The sequence below is a fragment of the Cottoperca gobio genome, chromosome 10 (genome assembly GCF_900634415.1).
Source record: "Cottoperca gobio chromosome 10, fCotGob3.1, whole genome shotgun sequence".
Taxonomy (NCBI): domain Eukaryota; kingdom Metazoa; phylum Chordata; class Actinopteri; order Perciformes; family Bovichtidae; genus Cottoperca; species Cottoperca gobio.
In genome coordinates this window covers 6958422-6975301 of record NC_041364.1, presented here as the reverse complement: position 1 = coordinate 6975301, position 16880 = coordinate 6958422, and the positions used below count along the sequence as shown (strand labels likewise).

At 40.6% G+C, this 16880-nt stretch overlaps 1 protein-coding gene across 6 annotated transcripts in view; it reads left to right on the top strand.

Moving 5' to 3' along the window:
• The first annotated feature begins 2091 nt into the window (after window positions 1-2091).
• Window positions 2092-16880, top strand: part of LOC115014455 (ecto-NOX disulfide-thiol exchanger 2-like) — a 152988-nt gene continuing 138199 nt past the window's right edge. For all 6 annotated transcript variants that reach the window (XR_003832909.1, XR_003832908.1, XM_029441310.1 and 3 more), the window contains exon 1: window positions 2092-2285. Coding sequence is in view for 4 of the 6 variants with exons in the window: in XM_029441310.1 (XP_029297170.1) it covers window positions 2264-2285 (22 nt within the window). In the remaining 2 variants the exon portion in view is untranslated. The remainder of the gene's footprint in view (window positions 2286-16880) is intronic.

Here is a 16880-nt window from a genome sequence, read left to right as displayed (position 1 = left end):
AGAACACTTTGCTGGGCATGATGGATGCACTGTGTGCCTAATTCTTTTCCACTTAAGGATATGTTTGACATTCTGTGTATCTCTTACCTTTTTTCTGGTTCCAAGGTGACTGGACAGAAATTCAAAGTCATTTTTTTCAAGGAGGCAACTGGTAAATGCAGAATAACACATTGGAACAAAACCCCATTTCAGTCAGGGTAAAGACAACAAACTGTGGGTCATCTGTTACCCAAGCATTTATCTAATGTTGTAAGGCTTTCAAATTATTTCACTTACCCTGCAGTGTCTGTAAATGGTGTGTAATTTGGCAGAGCACATATCAACCAATGCAGCCACTTTGCTGCTTTTCAGAAATATAACAATCATCACATCTTTGATAGGAGAATACTTGTCAAAAAAAGAATTGCAGTTCCATTCCTGCTGCTGTTTTGCTACAAGCAAATATAAAGTAAATGAAATGGGCCGCTGAGAGCAGATGATGTTGAACTAAATTGGAAGGAGATAACACATTTGGTTAACATTTGTTACTCAGGTGATCGGAGAACTATTTCTCAGTGTAGAAAACGGCTCAGTGATATTAGGCAAAGAGCCAGCCAGACGTTGGTGGTGAAGCACTGCAGGGACAGTCTGGGTGCAGCAGGAGCACTTCAAGCAGCCAGAATCTGACGATGGAGGATGTAACCACCTTCGCAGTGCAAATGTCATTCATGTGAAATAAAATTGTTGTTGTGTTCCTGCATGCATTTCTCCACACCTTAGGAATGTGTAAACTTTAAGATCAGACACCAAAATACCAAGTGGACACAACAAGGGAACATATATGAATCGACACATATTCACCTAATAAAAATGCACTATTAATGGCCCCCGTTCTGCATGTGTACCGTAGTCACAAAAATAGATACCAGCATCCCTGCCAATCTTGGTCTGAACTAGGTTAAGGAGTGCTAATGAGGACAACCCAGTTATCCACTGCTGTGGCATATTCCGTCGTATCCTCAGACACTTAGACAATATCCCATTCTTAACCCAATAGTAACACAAATATGTTAATCTTTCTGATTTTCTATATTTAAGTCAGATATTTAAAGAAATCTGTAAATCTTATTTTATTGCATTTATATTCTTTGAGGGCATTAAGTAAGCTCTCTTCTTAAGAAATATGCTATAATATTTAGCCGTAGTGCACAATTCTTAACTCAAGACTATAAATACATTTGATTTTGATTTGATTTGAAGGTCCACTTAGTAGCTTTTTCAGGAGCTTTCAACCAAATGCTCTATGAGAACTGACTATATAGACGTGTATAACTAAAACCCCTTGATACGCCATCCACTGGGGAATACTGTGAGGTGTGTCTGAAAGCTCAGGAAAAACCTATTGAGTGGACCTTGAGTTAGGACTTTTATCGTCAAACTACTTTTTCCAATATATTAACGAACTTCTGCACACAAACATTAATGTGGTATTTAAAATAGTTTAACTTATTTTAATAAATGTAATTTTAGCAGTGAGCACAACCAGATCACAGGTTACCCCATTTCTGAAGAACATTTCACATTTTGGCCTTCTGGTACAAGTGTCACATTTTATGAATTATTTGTCTATTTACTGCTGCTGTCTGTTATGGTCTCGCTCACAGAGGTGATGTTGTCTGTTTTGAGGTGTTCATTTCGTCTTTATCTCAAGTCTAGTCACTGTATTCATAAAAGCCTATCAACTGTGAAGAACCGCACTCTGCAATGTCACTTCACCCCATGGTACATTACACCCATTGAAATATTTACACCTACTTTGTAACACGGGAAAGGAAGGTGCACCTGCCTTCGAAATAAAAGCACAACGTCTTATTATTGATGTAGAAACTTAAGTACGCATTCAGGTGTACATTGGCACTCTCTGAAACAATGCTTACTGTAGATATTAAGAGACAACGACTGTCATTTGACGCTTTATTGGCTTTATCAAAACGGAAAAACAGAGTTCCTGAATATCACCGTGGGATTTATTTTGAAAGTCATAACCGGATGTTTATGAAACTGTCTTTGCTAGCTTGACAGCAGCGCGTGCCGTGACTGTGAGGCAGGTGATAACCGCTCACGGTTGGCTCGCAGACATACGGTACCGTTCGAGTACACCGTCTTTTCTCCCGCAGCTCAACGGCAAAGGAACATCCCGACTTCTCGGATTAATAACAACCAGAGAGACTTTATCTTCGCTGGGACTGTTTAATCTAAAAAAAATAATCTGCGACAGAGGACCATGTTTCTCCTGCAGTACACCGGTAGGCTGGTCTAACTAACCTCACAGCATCACACGTTACACACAGAAACATTATATATACGGAAACATGTATTAAAAGTGTGTCAGTGTCCGGTAAATACTGGACTTTATAGAGTCTTCATTGCACTTTATGCTATTTCCATGTTATGGTGCCATTGTGTTGCTGGGTAACCCAACAGTTTATCTTGTTATATGTGTTTCAGGTCATTTAAACTGTTTAAACTCATTGTTTGCGGATGAACAGTAGCCTATAGTTGCTGCACTGTTTTAGCTGAACAATCATCCTGACTAATATTAACTAAGCTATTTCTACAATAATTTACCATATCTTAATAATTGTGATTAAACAGTGATCTAATTCGTGTTTAAAAAGTGTAAACAGAGTCTATGTTTATCTTCATGACATGCAGTCTACAAGTTTCCATCCCTCTAAAACTTTATTACAGGATTATTTTACTTCCCGTCGTAATGAAATTCATCTTACTCATTTTACTTTATAATGTTGTTTATCCATTTTCACATCCTGTGAGCGATGGGGGAACATGGGGGGAAGTGTGAACTAACTGTTGAAAAATAATTAGATTTGGCTTGGATAGGGATACATAAAGTTAACTTCATCACACTATACACCTGATATGGCATGCATGGCTGAGGGATCAAGAACTTTCCCTTTTTTTGGACTCCAATTTCACAAGAACTCCTATTAGAGATTGTCGAGTATATTCTCAGACGATACCAAACTGATTTTCTGTTTCTTTCTTTCAAGGGAGGAACACTGTTGGCCCCTAAAGCACCCTTTGGAAACTACTGAAATCAGCCTTTTATATGCCTGCTGGATTAAAGTCATCTAGGGTTTTAAGTGGAGTGCCGCTGACTTTGTATTTTTGCTGCATTTATTTCCTAATTTCTTTGTGATCCTTAAACTGTAGTAAAATAAAACAGTTTACTGTGGTCAGTGAGCAATTGAGGGATCATACAATCCTAAAAACCACCCAACAGACTTACAGTACTCTGCTTTATTCAAACACTTTGTTCACCGAGCTGCCTCCAGTTTATTTAGCTGTGATCTATTTTGATCTTACTCTAGGTCTCTTACACACCCAGTCTAATGCTGGATAAGTGCTCATAATTTGATGATTATTCCCCCCAGTAACTAGCCAGCCTAGTGTTGCAAATATGCAAGCAAACCTTTTCTGAGGAAAAAGCTCTGTAAACACAGCTGTGCAGTTTAGTCAGTCATACTGCTGACCTGTTGTAAGCTCTTATGTTTGTGGATTTCATACTGTATTTAGAAGACAAATGTTTTATTAGGTTTAGGGTTTTTACTGTTTCTTCTGTTGCTTGTCACCAGGGATATCTCACATTGGGCTTTGAGACGACAAGTTATCAGAACGCCTGCGTGACAAACAGGTGAATGTGGAGTTTTGAAAGACGCGGCTGCTTACCAGACATGGGCTGTGTAACATAAACATGCTACCGGTTGCATTATGGGAAATGTATGATCCAGTATCAGTACTAGGGACCAAAAGTCAGGATATCTTGACCGCCGGTGCTTTGATTGTGACCATTATCTTTTGATGCGTCTCTTGCAAGTCATCCAACTGTTTAGAGGTGCAATACTACATTGGTGCAGTAGCTGTTTAGGCTACTTGTTTAGTCTCTATACAATGTCAGAAAATGGCCCAACACAAGTTCCAAGAGCCCATAGTGACATCTTGTGTTGCCCGACAAACTTTACAGACTCAAAGATATTCACTATATTATCAAACAAAGAAAAGTGTTCAAGTCTGAGAAGTTTATTTGGGCATTATTTTCTTGCTTTTCTGTAGATTGACTTGGAGTGTCATACATCCATGTTTTGATAAATCAATTTTAATGATCAACGATCCGTTATAATCGATGCAAAGTAAAAGCATCGATCAGCATCTTTTAAGATACGCCTTTATTTTGAAATTCCCATGGCACGTCTGTGTCACCATTTACGTCCTCCTTCCTAAACATTCAAACGATGCTTAAGTATGAGAAATGCGGCACTTTATACCAAACAACAGGAGGTTTATTTTTAATATTTCAATTTAAAAGAATAGATTGTTTTGCATTTAAATGTCTGGAAGAGCCTAGTAATAACATTGTAAATTTAGTTTCTTTTTGTGAGTTCATATACATGTAGCTCATTGTGTTAAAGTGATATATGATGATGTCTCAATTAATCTCAATTGCAGTACCCTGAATAGAATCAAATCGAAATCGTAGTCATGCCAGACTTTGTGATATCAGCAAATATCGTGTCATTGTCCAAATAATTAGTTTTTATTTAATATCGTATTGTGATGAAACTTGTGATTTACACCCCTAAGATTGACCAGTAGATTCACTGACTAATCATTTAAGTTAGAATGTTAAATAAATGCTGAATACATTAAAGCTATGTTGTGTTTAACTTCAACACTGTCATCAGTTGGCATAAGGAGAAAGCAGTTGAAGGGATTTCTAAAACTGATGTTTTATGTTAATGTTTCCTGACTCCTCGAGTGATGGAACAAAGTCTTACCCACTCTCAAGAATGTGACGGCCGACATCTTTGCATCCATCACTATAAGTGGAGGCTGAGTGGCCTCAGGAGCAACCATGGTTGAGTTAAGGTCTATCATTCCCTGTGACAGCCATTTACCTCCACCCTGCACCGATCCTCTCTCTGATCAATGACCAGGACATTGTTGGATTGCTTTCAGGAGGTAGGGGCTGTCAGAGAGGGTTGACAGAAATACAGAGAAAAAGAGAGACACAGAAACTACTTTTATCTGCTTTGTTTTGCTTTTGCAATGGCCCTAGTATAATGGTGCTAGTATAGCTAAATTAAAGCACAACTGAATGCAGAGTGAGATATTGTAGAGAGAGTGGAGAGATTTGTCAGCTTTGCAAAAATCTCCCTTTTAAATGAGGAAACGTAAGCTCAGTTTAGCTAACAATTCAGGAGTAAGTGTGCGTCTGGTAAAAAATGGCCATGGGGAAAAGAGGCAGCATAATGAAATGTGAAAATATGAGTCGGAGATGAAGGAAGCTCCCCTTCTGTGAGTACCGCTGGCAATATCCCTGTTTGAGAATGGAGGATTCAGGAGGGTACGCTGCTGAAAGGCAGAGATGCTCAGCTCTAGTAAACTGGTCATGGATCATTCAGCAGCGTCTTAAAGGCCCAGGAAGACATTGAGTCTCCTGGCTGTCTAACTTCTCAGCTGGGTTTCTTTAGCTTTGAGTTGCTCTTTGTGTCTTTCTGTGGTCCGGTCTTTGAGGAGTTTTGCTAGCCCTGTTATCAAGAGCCAAAGGCTGAAAACTAAATAAATTATGCTTTCAAATTGTTTGCTTTAGACTGTATGACTTTATCTTATTGTGTTCACTGAGTTTCTTTAAAACACAGATAAGCAGTCACTGTCTGTGTATGACTATATCATCAAAACTGTGCTTCGAGCCATTTTCATTTTGCTTCCGTATATAGAGCTGCTATAAAGAGAAACCTGGTGCTAGTCACTTTTTGAAAGGCTAATACTGATTTAAAGATTAGTCACTGTAAACAGTGGTCAAATAAATGCTTACACAGTCATCTTCTCATTCTGTAATCACAGCGCTCTCCTTTCACAGTCACTCGGATTAAACAATAACAGCTCCTGTGACCCTGTTGCTGTTGGGAAACCACAGAGAGAAAATCAGGTTACATGTTATTCACTGTCCCCACACTCCACTGGTGCTTGGGTATCCTTGGCTGAAGATGCACAACCCATACTCTAACTGGATCACGGATAAGGTTACCTCCTGGAACACTTTTTGTCACAGTAACTGTTTGCTTTCTGCCCTAGCCCCTGCTGTCTCCCAGCCACTCCCCCAGCCAGAGCTTCCTGACCTCTCCTCAGTACCCAGGGTTTATTATGACCTTTCCCCGGTCTTCTGCAAAGATCAGGCCCTTTCCCTACCACCTCATCGCCCGTATGACTGCGCCATTGACCTCCTGCCTGGTGCTCCTCTCCCCAGCAGGGCACTGTACAACCTCTCCAAACCTGAGCAGGGGGCAATGAAGAAGTACTGTATATACAGGACTCCCTAGCAGCCGCCATTATCCAACCAACATCCTCCTCGGTGTGCGCTGGTCTTTTCTTTGTTGGTAAGAAAGATGGAACTCAGACCGTGCATTGCCTTAACAACATTACGGTTACAAACAAATACCCTCTAGCTCTAATCAGCTCTGCTTTTACCCCCCTCCACGGAGCCACCATCTTCTCTAGACATGTGCTATGCATACCATCTGGTCTGCATCTGGGAGCAGCATGTAAGGCCGGTACTCCAACTCCTCCTTGAGAACAGGTTGTATGTCAAGACAGAGAAGTGTGACTTCCTTGTCTCCACAGTCTCCTTCCTGGGTTACGTTATTGCACAGGGGCAGGTGCAGATGGACCAAACTAAGGTCACTGCTGTGCTCTCTCGAAGCTCCTCTGCTGATAACAAACTGCATCACTGTGGCTTTTTCTTTTTAACGAAGGCTCTCCCCAGTTGAGAGATATTATGATGTAGACAACAGGGAGCTTCTTGCTGTGAAGCTGGCTTTGGAGCAGTGGTGCCATGATTGGTGCTACCCTTCATCGTTTGGGCACACCATAATAACCTTTCATCCAGTCAGCTAAGCGGCTTAATTCACGGCAAGCTAAGTGGGCTCTGTTTTTTGGTAGGTTTAATTTTTCCCTGGCTTATCGCCCAGGTTCCCATAACATCAAGCCTGACACCTACTCACACCAGTTCACTGCGGAGGAGTCTGTTTCTATCCATGATTCCTTACTGCCAACCACCTGCATTATCGCCTCCATCACCTGGGAGATTGAGTCACTGGTTTCACCAGTTATAGTGAAACGAGTCAACAACCTGACCCAGTTAATGGTCCCCATCATTTGGCTGTTCGTCCGAAAGCTGCCCATTTTCTTACTCTTATTTCTTAAACTTCCCTCAGCTAAGGAGACCGCAGACCTCTTGGTGGACAACGTCTTCCGTTTACATGGTCTGCCTTTGGACATTGTTCCTGACAGAGGCCATCAGTTCACCTCTGAAGTCTAGAAGGGCTTCTGCAGAACCTTAGGAGCCACTACCAGCATCTCTTCTGGATACCATCCCCAGACTAATGGCCAGTCTCTCTTCCAAAAACCCTTCCACTTAGAGCTCTCAGCTGCCCTCCTCAGTTATGTCCCCTTTACTCTGCTCTCTTGGCTATCAACCCACCCTGTTTCCTGCTCAGCAAGAGGAGATAGCAGTTCTATCAGTCCGGGCTCACATGCACCACTGCTGCATGATCTGGAGGCTTGCCCATACGGCCCTTCTCTAAAGCTGCTACCCGCTACTAACAATCCAATCAACTCTGCTACAAAGCTCCGATACTAACATCTCCACATCGCCAGATCGTAGACTCTGTATTCACATTTCCTCCAGCCTGACTCCTGACTCTGTCTCCAGACCTCCTTGCTCTCCTGGATCCTGTCCCTGCTCTCCCTGGCCTTTCCCCCTTACCCAGCCCTTCAGGCCTAAACCCCATCCTGCCTCTACCTTCTCCATTCCCTGGCTACACACTGCACTGGACCCCCTGCAGCTCAAACTGAACTGTATATCATTAAATACAATTACTTTGCCCAACTCTTTGTCTCCAGCCTCAGTTCTGCACTTGGGTTTTTTTGGTAGCCGTAACAGTGTGCAGATCTCTGCCTTGATTTTTAGCTTAATACTCTGAAATCTCCTGTCTGTTAATTTCTATTACTTTAAGAGAGATATAAAGTAATTGACTTTCTTTCTTTAACTGCGTCTGCACAAAGTAACTCTCAACTCTGAGTGTGTTGCCCCCTCAAGGTAGTGGGTAAAATGTTAAAGCAGGTTTGAGGAATATCTCAGAAGTAAAAAGGCTTATGAAGAAAGCAGAGCCTCATCAAATTTAGTTCTTGTGGATACATTTTCATAATGTATTTTATACATGTGAAGGCAGCATTGATGAATGCAGTTTGAACCCTTTTTGCATCTGATTAAAGACGGACATCTCTTTTGATCTGGCAACATGACAAGAAGCTTAAGTGAATCCCTAAACAGCTCTTTTTATTTTGCTAAGTCGTAGTTTCAGGTCAATAGACACCTTATTCCAGTGACATTATCCTCATTTAAATTTGCCTTCTTGCAAAAACAGGTGATGGAAAACATGCATATTTTGATTTAGGCAGTAAAGCATGTTCATGACATGTTTGGTACTAAATGAGTTTGTAATTTTCCCTCGGCCCCTCTTGTATTTAAGCACAGCATGCACGCCTCATGTACTGTTGTTACACCCACAAAGGCAATTATTTGGAAAATATATTTTCTCCCTTGTAGGGAGGTGTCAGAAATGTCCCTGTTACAGTGAGAAAGACACTTTTCACATCAGCATTTGGTGCATAATGGTGCTTTAGCACAATTATTACCACTGCAGTGACCAGCTGTGCTTATGAGTGCTGTCATGGGATCCATCCCAAGTCTCTTAATTTGCATGCCATGAGAGAGGAAACAAGGAACTGTGGTTTTAAAGAAATGATTGTTGTTTTCTCTGAAGCGTCACATGAAGCGACGTCCGTTTCTTAAGTCGCCGATCACAACTGGATCAGCTGTCAGTCCGCTGTAGAGACTTTTGAAGGAGTTTGTGTCTGCACTGTGCTTATTTTAATAAAGGCAGACAGTTATCACTGCCAGAACAGCAGCAGCCTGGTACCTGTCAAGCACCTACAAATGAATAACAAACTGCATTCTAACTATACGGATTACTGAGTCCTGCTTAGAGGCACAGGGACCCTTTTTTTCTACGGGCAGAATGTATTTATATCATTTATGCATTATTTGCGTCAATATTTATTTATATTCTCATTGTGAACTCATTTAATAACCCAGAAAAAGATTATGGCGTATGTTGAACACTGGACATTTTGGTATTAGGATAAATGTTTCAGGCAAAATATGTAAATGATATGAACCCAGACGCTCAGGGATGATCAGACTCGCATGTGACTGAATGGAAATGACAATAAATCCACATGTAAATGTAAAAAGTGTTTCTTGCTGACAGACACAGATTCTTTGACTCTCTCTGACTTGATTTGTATCCATAATAAAAGTTACAAATCTTTCTTATAAATGAAGAAAGTTGTTTGTGGTCCGTTTTGTTGTTTAGATTTACAATTAACATATTTAATTATATATTCCCATAAATGCAATTTAAAACTTTAGAGTGATGCAATTCCAATATAAAAGCTAAAATAAAAGCTTTGGGACGGTCTTTAAGATGGCACATCAGAATAACTTCCCATTCAAGCAAAGATCAAGGAGCGAGGAAATATAAAAAAAAAAAGAGACTTGGGATGTACCCATTGTGTATTCACACTGCTGGCACCTTTGTTGATGGGTTGCTCTTTCCTGGCTGACAGTGGGCCGTGTAAGAGGCTTTTATCCATGTAGTGGTCTCATGTCGGTACAAAGTTTTGTACAAGTACTGTACCTCATGTAGTTTCCCTTTTGTGGTAGGGTGCTATAGATCATGGTGTTAATTAGATTGGACATAAACTGAAATGTTCAATTATTCATGGTGGCAAGTTGGCAACCGTTCCTTAGCCATTGTTTTTATCACCTGCCTTTCTGCAGTCTAGAAATAACGGGCTTGCAGAAAGCTTGGAAGGGCTGTAATCAATTTCCTAAATAAAATCGCCACAGAAGTGAAGCAAGGAAGCACAGACATCAGCTGGTTGCAGATATGTGCTAAAAGGTAGGCTGTGGACAAGAGGTCTGGGCTAACACACCGAGTTTGGTCCGCTTCCTGAGCTCTGTCTAGCCATATGAAGGCAAGTGAGCTGCCACTGTTCCAAACGTCTCAATATTTAGCTAATAATAATAAATGAATGGAGCTTTTTAACTTTGCATGTAACAAAGCAGATGGAAGTCCTTTTTTTGCCTGTCATATAAAGCCTTTTTAAGGATGCGATGAAAAAGAATAATGCTTTTATACATCACCAATTGTCACGCTCTCCCAGTGGAAATTAGATGCAAATATGGAGACACTAAAGTAAATAGAGTAATATATTATGCTGCAGCAATCGCTGTTGTGAAGTGTGATTTGACAGTCCTTTGGAGCATCAATGGCTGGTATAATAGTTTTTATTTGGACACACTTGGAGTTCTTCAGCTCCCCAAAAGTCCTCTTTTATAGACTGAAGTTATTCATCAAACTACTGAATAAGTAAAGACAAATAATGAAAGCAATAATGAAAATTGAAATATTTAGATGAATAGCGCAAACTTGTTGCTATCCCAGTTCATTATATCTTAGATTATTAGAGAAAAGGCTACATGGTTGGAATTGTAAATGTTTAAATTCATTCTCACTGTGGATCTTAGTGCTGTTTTATACTTCCCTTTGCTTCCAGATTATATTAGGTGACCAGTAAATTGCAACCCCCTCTACAGTACATTGTAATGCAAGTAACAACAGTCCTGTAATAAACCCTAATAAATGCTACCTTTGTGTAACAGTCATTTTTAATTGTTGTGCACAGTGTGTCTTAGACAGCCATTGATTCAACTCCATAGTCATTTTAATGCTGTACTGAACTACATCATACTTAAAGGTGCAGGCAGTATTTTATCCACTTCTTTTACATGTACAGCAGAGAAACGATAGCATAAAGAACTTACAATTTAATGCAGTTCAGCTCAGCAAAACAACAAACTACAGCCTCAGAAAGTACCATTAAAAATAGATAAGCATCTTTTGTGACACTGTCAAAAGTATTTTGCTAAGTGTAGCTCTTCTTAATCCATAATCACAAGGCCAGTATAGAAAACCTGAGAAAATTGTGTTAAGTACAGTATGAGTAAGTAAGATTTCTGTGCAGTTACATACCTCTGAATCACTGTCCACATCTTTCATTTAAATTATTTAAAATGGGGAAATAACTTTCCTATAAAAAATAAAAACATCTGTGAAAAATGGCACCAGAAATCTTGGTACAAAAATGTCAACAAGGTTGTACAAGATTGATGTAGCTGATAGGGATGTTAATAATTACCCATTTATCGGTAACCAACAATAAGAGTTTTGGGGGCTAACCTGCTATGTTCACTTCATACTGAACATCAGACACATGGCAGGCTGCGATACACTGACAAACATCCTGACAGAGTAACGTTATGCCAGGTAGCCACTTCAAACATTGCACCCTGCATGCAAGGCACTAATCTTGTCAGTCAATGTATGATTGGTTAACAATGGTTGGCTATCGGTCAGATTAATTTTTCGAAATGATCATGCCTATTGGCTGTAAAGGTTATAAGGTCAACTTAAATCAGCTTGAATTTATTTTCCACCATTGCTGCTTCCTTGTGAACTCAAAATGATGTCGGCGGGAACCCTCTCACTACTGATTGCTTACAGGCAAAACAAAATAACATCTTCTTCCCAAACAGAAATTGCCGAATATGATATCAGTCTGAATAATGAAGTGAAACGAAATGGCAATTCAGCCTAAAGGCCCGTTCCACCAAATCTTCAACATGCGAGCTGTGATATGCTATACTTGCAACACATGCATTAGCATGGGAGAGCCTTGCAGGACTCACAAACGTAGCTGCATCTTGTGAGGAACAACGTTGCTGTCAGCGATACCATTTGCAATGTGCATGCAAGCAGTGCTCGCAAATCGCTTTTTTGAAACCAGGCTACGAGTCTTGCTTGGTTTCTCCGTGAATGAATGTGTTTTGGTAGCTTTATTTTCCTCTGATGTCTGTGTTTGAATATCCTTTTGTGTCCGACCAGATTGTTCTTGTTGGCTGGCCTTGTCTTCCAGGTGAGACATTCAGCACATGAGTGATATTTTTTTTTACCAGAATCAGTTCATTTGAAAAGCAATGTGAAGGATTGTCTGGTTTAACATTGTGAGTGTCAGCAGAATCAGCACACACTTGGCAGCCTCGAGGTGTTTTTGGATCAGCTCTGGCACTCTCTGGGGCTCCACCACCTGATTGATGGACCTGCTTGTTTGTAATCACTTCAGAGATAAAGTACCATGCAAGGAATGGTGAAATGGCAACTAAAAACTCCGCAGCAGCAGGTGCAGGAGCTATACTAGAGTTTGGGCAATAACATCACATTGTCTCATTGCTTCCCCACTCATGCTGTTTCTCCCCGTAGCTTGCTTTTATTCGGTAATGGCTGTTGTTTTAGCCCGCCACTAATGTTCAGATGTCTGTGTTTGCCAGAAACTCTGTTTGGGACGGTCTGATTGTTCAGCTTTGTGATCTTTTGGATCTTTTTCCCAAAGCTGAACTATCAGTAATTCAACAGATCCATTTTAGTGAAGCTGGTTTCCGTTTAGTTGCAGAGTTTTGTGTGGTAAATCAATATGTGGAAGGGTTGTCCATCCAGAAATGCTGTTTATGCAAACAATTAGGGAGTTCACCGATTGTGAAATTCTGGGCCAATACCGACGTTTGAAATAACAATTTGGCTGATAGCCGATGACGTTTTTTGTTGTTGTTGTTTTGTATTTTGTTTTTGTTATTGAGCCCCTTCTGTGACAGTGAAACAGAACAAATTAACAAAAAACAAACACACACAACAACAATGAAACAACCTTTAATATAGTCTTCTTTGACATTATTATTATTATTATTATTATTTAATAACTGCTATACAACTACCCATAGCTACAGTATAGCCTACTAACAATATACTGTGAGCATCTCTGCCTTGTTGCAGCTCAGTCTATTTCTCTTCCTATCCATGATGTAAGACGCACAGCTGAACAGCCACTCACTGTCCACGCTGGAGCACAAAGTGCTAGAAAACAGACATGATTATCTCTCAAATATCCGAGTGCGGTCGCATTTCTGGAAAGAAACACGTCTTACAATATTCCCACACAGTAATATCTGCGGTCTGCAGATTGTTTGCAGGGGTCAGATTCAAAACATTAAGAGAAGACGGAACAAAAAAGGCAGATTTATGATAAAAATGCAATTTGGTATAAAATAAAAAGCTAAAAGGGAAAGATGGAAATGGATAAATGAGAAGAAGGGAGAGTACTGGACTGTTCACCAGGGAGCAGCTCTGTGATTACTCCTCAGCAGATTTTTCATTTCTGTTCTCACATATCATCTTGACAAAGAAGCCCTCAATCTGCTACTACATCAATATCAGGATACACCTCAGCCTGTCAGTATAATACTCTGTGTGGTAGGAAGGACACAGCCAGAGATGGTCTGATAGATAGAACTAAACGTAAAGCCTCCTGTTGACTATGCTTTTTTTGAAAAATGTGAAAACCTGAACTGAAATGGTTATTACCCCCCCCCCCCCCTGGTTTCTCCGCCTTTTTAAATAGAGGAGGTACGGGGAAAACTGTTGTGCTGGCAGTGGAGCAGAAAGAAATATTACTGTGACTATCGCCTTTACTGCACAGTGGCCTCTTTCAAGGGACAAAGTGATGCTGAGATTTTGCTGTGATTCTGACATTTTTCTCTTTCTGGCAATGCCAGGATAAACAATTGGAAATAACACAACACATGCTATGATGGATTACTGGAAGGATGAAGCACACTACGACAGATTGTGCCTGCGTCCACTGCTGCTGCTGCTGTGCAGTGGATGGAGTATTCTGTATACATGGGACCATATGGGCACTTGCAGCTACTTCCAACTGTGAATGCAAATTAGTCAAATTGACTTACTGTTGAGTAAAGCGTGACTGATACTGGATGTTGAGGTTTAAAAACTCTGATTTTGGACACTATCTGATTTTCTTTACATGACCGCATTATAATAAAAAAAACATTTTTGATAAGGATACCAGACAAACCATGTAATGACAACACACCTTACCTTTTGCATTTCTGTACTGCAATTATTTTAAGATATACCAATATGTCGGTGTTATATTGGGTTGATTTATAAAACAGGATCTATTGTTGAGCGACGTTTTCAACCCAAAAGACGCTTTAGTGTGGTAAAGACAGTTTGTTGGCCTCCTGTCCTCTCAGCACCTTGTCTGGAACAGATGTCGCAGCAGTTGATGTGACTCAAACGGATTGGCGCTTGCATGCTGCCAATGTCTCTCTTCTGAAGTGACGCATAGCACAATCACAATTCCCCAGAACATGTAGTGGTACAACCACACAAGTACCACCGTATTAGGATTTTACACTCAGTTTTAGCGTGATATTGCCTCAGTGAAGTGCTTAAACAAAAAGTAAGAGGATAAGCTTTACGTGTAGTGTTATCAAACATGTGGGCTTCATTCTTGTTGGCGAGAAATCTGCCAAAGTGTATTTTTTGGTACGAACACGAGGGATCACCAAAGTCACAAATCTACAATTCCAACACATAAGGGCTCTCATCTTTTGTATTAATATTGTCTTTTTTGATAGATTTTTGTATTATATTACTTGTATATTATCCAAATAGTTTGTTGTGTCAAAGTAATATTTGACAGAATGTAATGCTGCAATATAAGCCACAAATATTTGATACCCATACATGTATGAACGATATTATAAGCCTGTAAGATATCTAAGAATCTCCTCCTCTCTTGTTCTTTGATGGATTCACAGACAATGATGTTTATGGAACATGGCTTTTCCATGAAGACATTGATATGTTGAGCCTTTTCCCTGTAGAGATGATGGTGGAACACTGAGGCTGTGGTTTGGCCCAGGAAGAAGCAGCTTCCACTGAGATTTCTTGTCTGAAAAGCAGCCATGTCTCCCACATAATAGACATAGGATGCCTTTAGGGGCGTTGATGGCAGCTTGAGGATGAACTGGAACATAAACACACTTGCTTGCATGTCACAAAAATAGCTTGAACATTGAGAAAACAAACCATAATGCCGAAGGAGAAGACACAGATATTCAAATCAAACATTTTATCAGTAGTAGGGCTAAAGCCCTCTGGGTGCTGGCTGGTTTCTTGTCCTTAGGGGAAGTCTGGCATTGAATGGAGAACATCCCTATACGCTTCGCTGAATGAGAGCGGATTTTTATTTCCCCCTGGAAGTCAAATCACCATGGAAGGGTTGTTTGTGGAATCAGAGCTATTACATATTGATTTATTTTAAAATGACGAAAAGATGGAGGGATCTCATGGCCGCTTGGTAATTTCCATTTACCTAAGTCTTATATTAGAATTTTTGACCAGTTTGCAGTAAACATTCTCACTCTGACAGACCCCCATTATGCAGACCCTTTCACAGAAGAAGCTCTATCTAATATGTCATATAGAGCGGTAATGAAGGATTCACTGTGTGAGCTCAAAAGAAGCCCTGTACCTGAGTGTTTACCGCACTGAGCTTGGCCAGAGTCGGACTCCTGCTGTTTGGATAACTTTGTGGATTTCTGTGCGTTCAGCACATCTCACTGACCAAAATTAGTTTGGTTGCTTTTTAAAAAAAGTCTTCTTCTGGAATGGATTGTGGTCAGCATTTACAAGGAAGTGATACATCACTGGTGTAACATTTCAAGAGAAAGGCAAAACATCTTTCATGTGAGTTTCTTAATGCATTGCTCTGTCTATGTCTGAGCAGAAAATGCACCTTTACATCAGCAGTATACATCAATCACACATTTCCCAACACAACTTCTCCCCTTAATATGACTATTTTCACTTTCAATGATTTCTTTCAGCCACTAATTTGCTTGCTCTTTTGATAAATCATCACAAAAGAAGGAGTTGTTTCACAGTTGTTTGCTTTTGTGGCAGTATTAATTTGGGCTCGTAGTATTTGCTCCCGTGTTTTATCAAGGCTTCAAGGCTATCACATAGTACATATAAGATCTGAGACTTGCAGAATCAATGACGTCTTTTACATCACTTCTCAAAACGTATCTTAAAAAAATTAATAAAAGCTTTTTATTAATGATTAATAATTTCTTTCTTTTTTTTATTCTACTTTTGGGTATTTTATTTCCATTTGAACTTCCATCCATCCATCCAACCATCGTCTATCGCTTATCCGGGGTAGGGTCGTGGGGGCAGCAGCTCCAGTAAGGAACCCCAATCTTCCCTTTTCCGGGCCACATCCTCCAGCTCCGACTGGGGGATCCCGAGGCGTTCCCAGGCCAGTGAGGAGAAATAATCTCTCCACTGAGTCCTGGGTCTTCCCCGGGGTCTCCTTCCAGCCTGGAACACCTCCATAGGGAGGCGCCCAAGTGGCATCCTTACTAGATGCCCGAACCATCTCAACTGGCTCCTTTCAACGTAAAGGTTCAGAAAACCCATTTCGGCCGCTTGTACCCGTGATCTCGTTCTTTCGGTCATGAGCCAAACTTCATGACCATAGGTGAGGGTAGGAACAAAGATCGACCGGTAGATTGAGAGTTTTGACTTCTGGCTCAGCTCTCTTTTCGTCACAACGGGGCGGTAAATCAACTGCAGTACTGCCCCCGCTGCTCCGATTCTCCGGCCAATCTCTCGCTCCATCGTCCCCTCACTCGCGAACAAGACCCCAAGGTACTTGAACTCCTTCACTTGGGGTAAGGGCTTATTCCCTACACGGAGTAGGCAATCCAC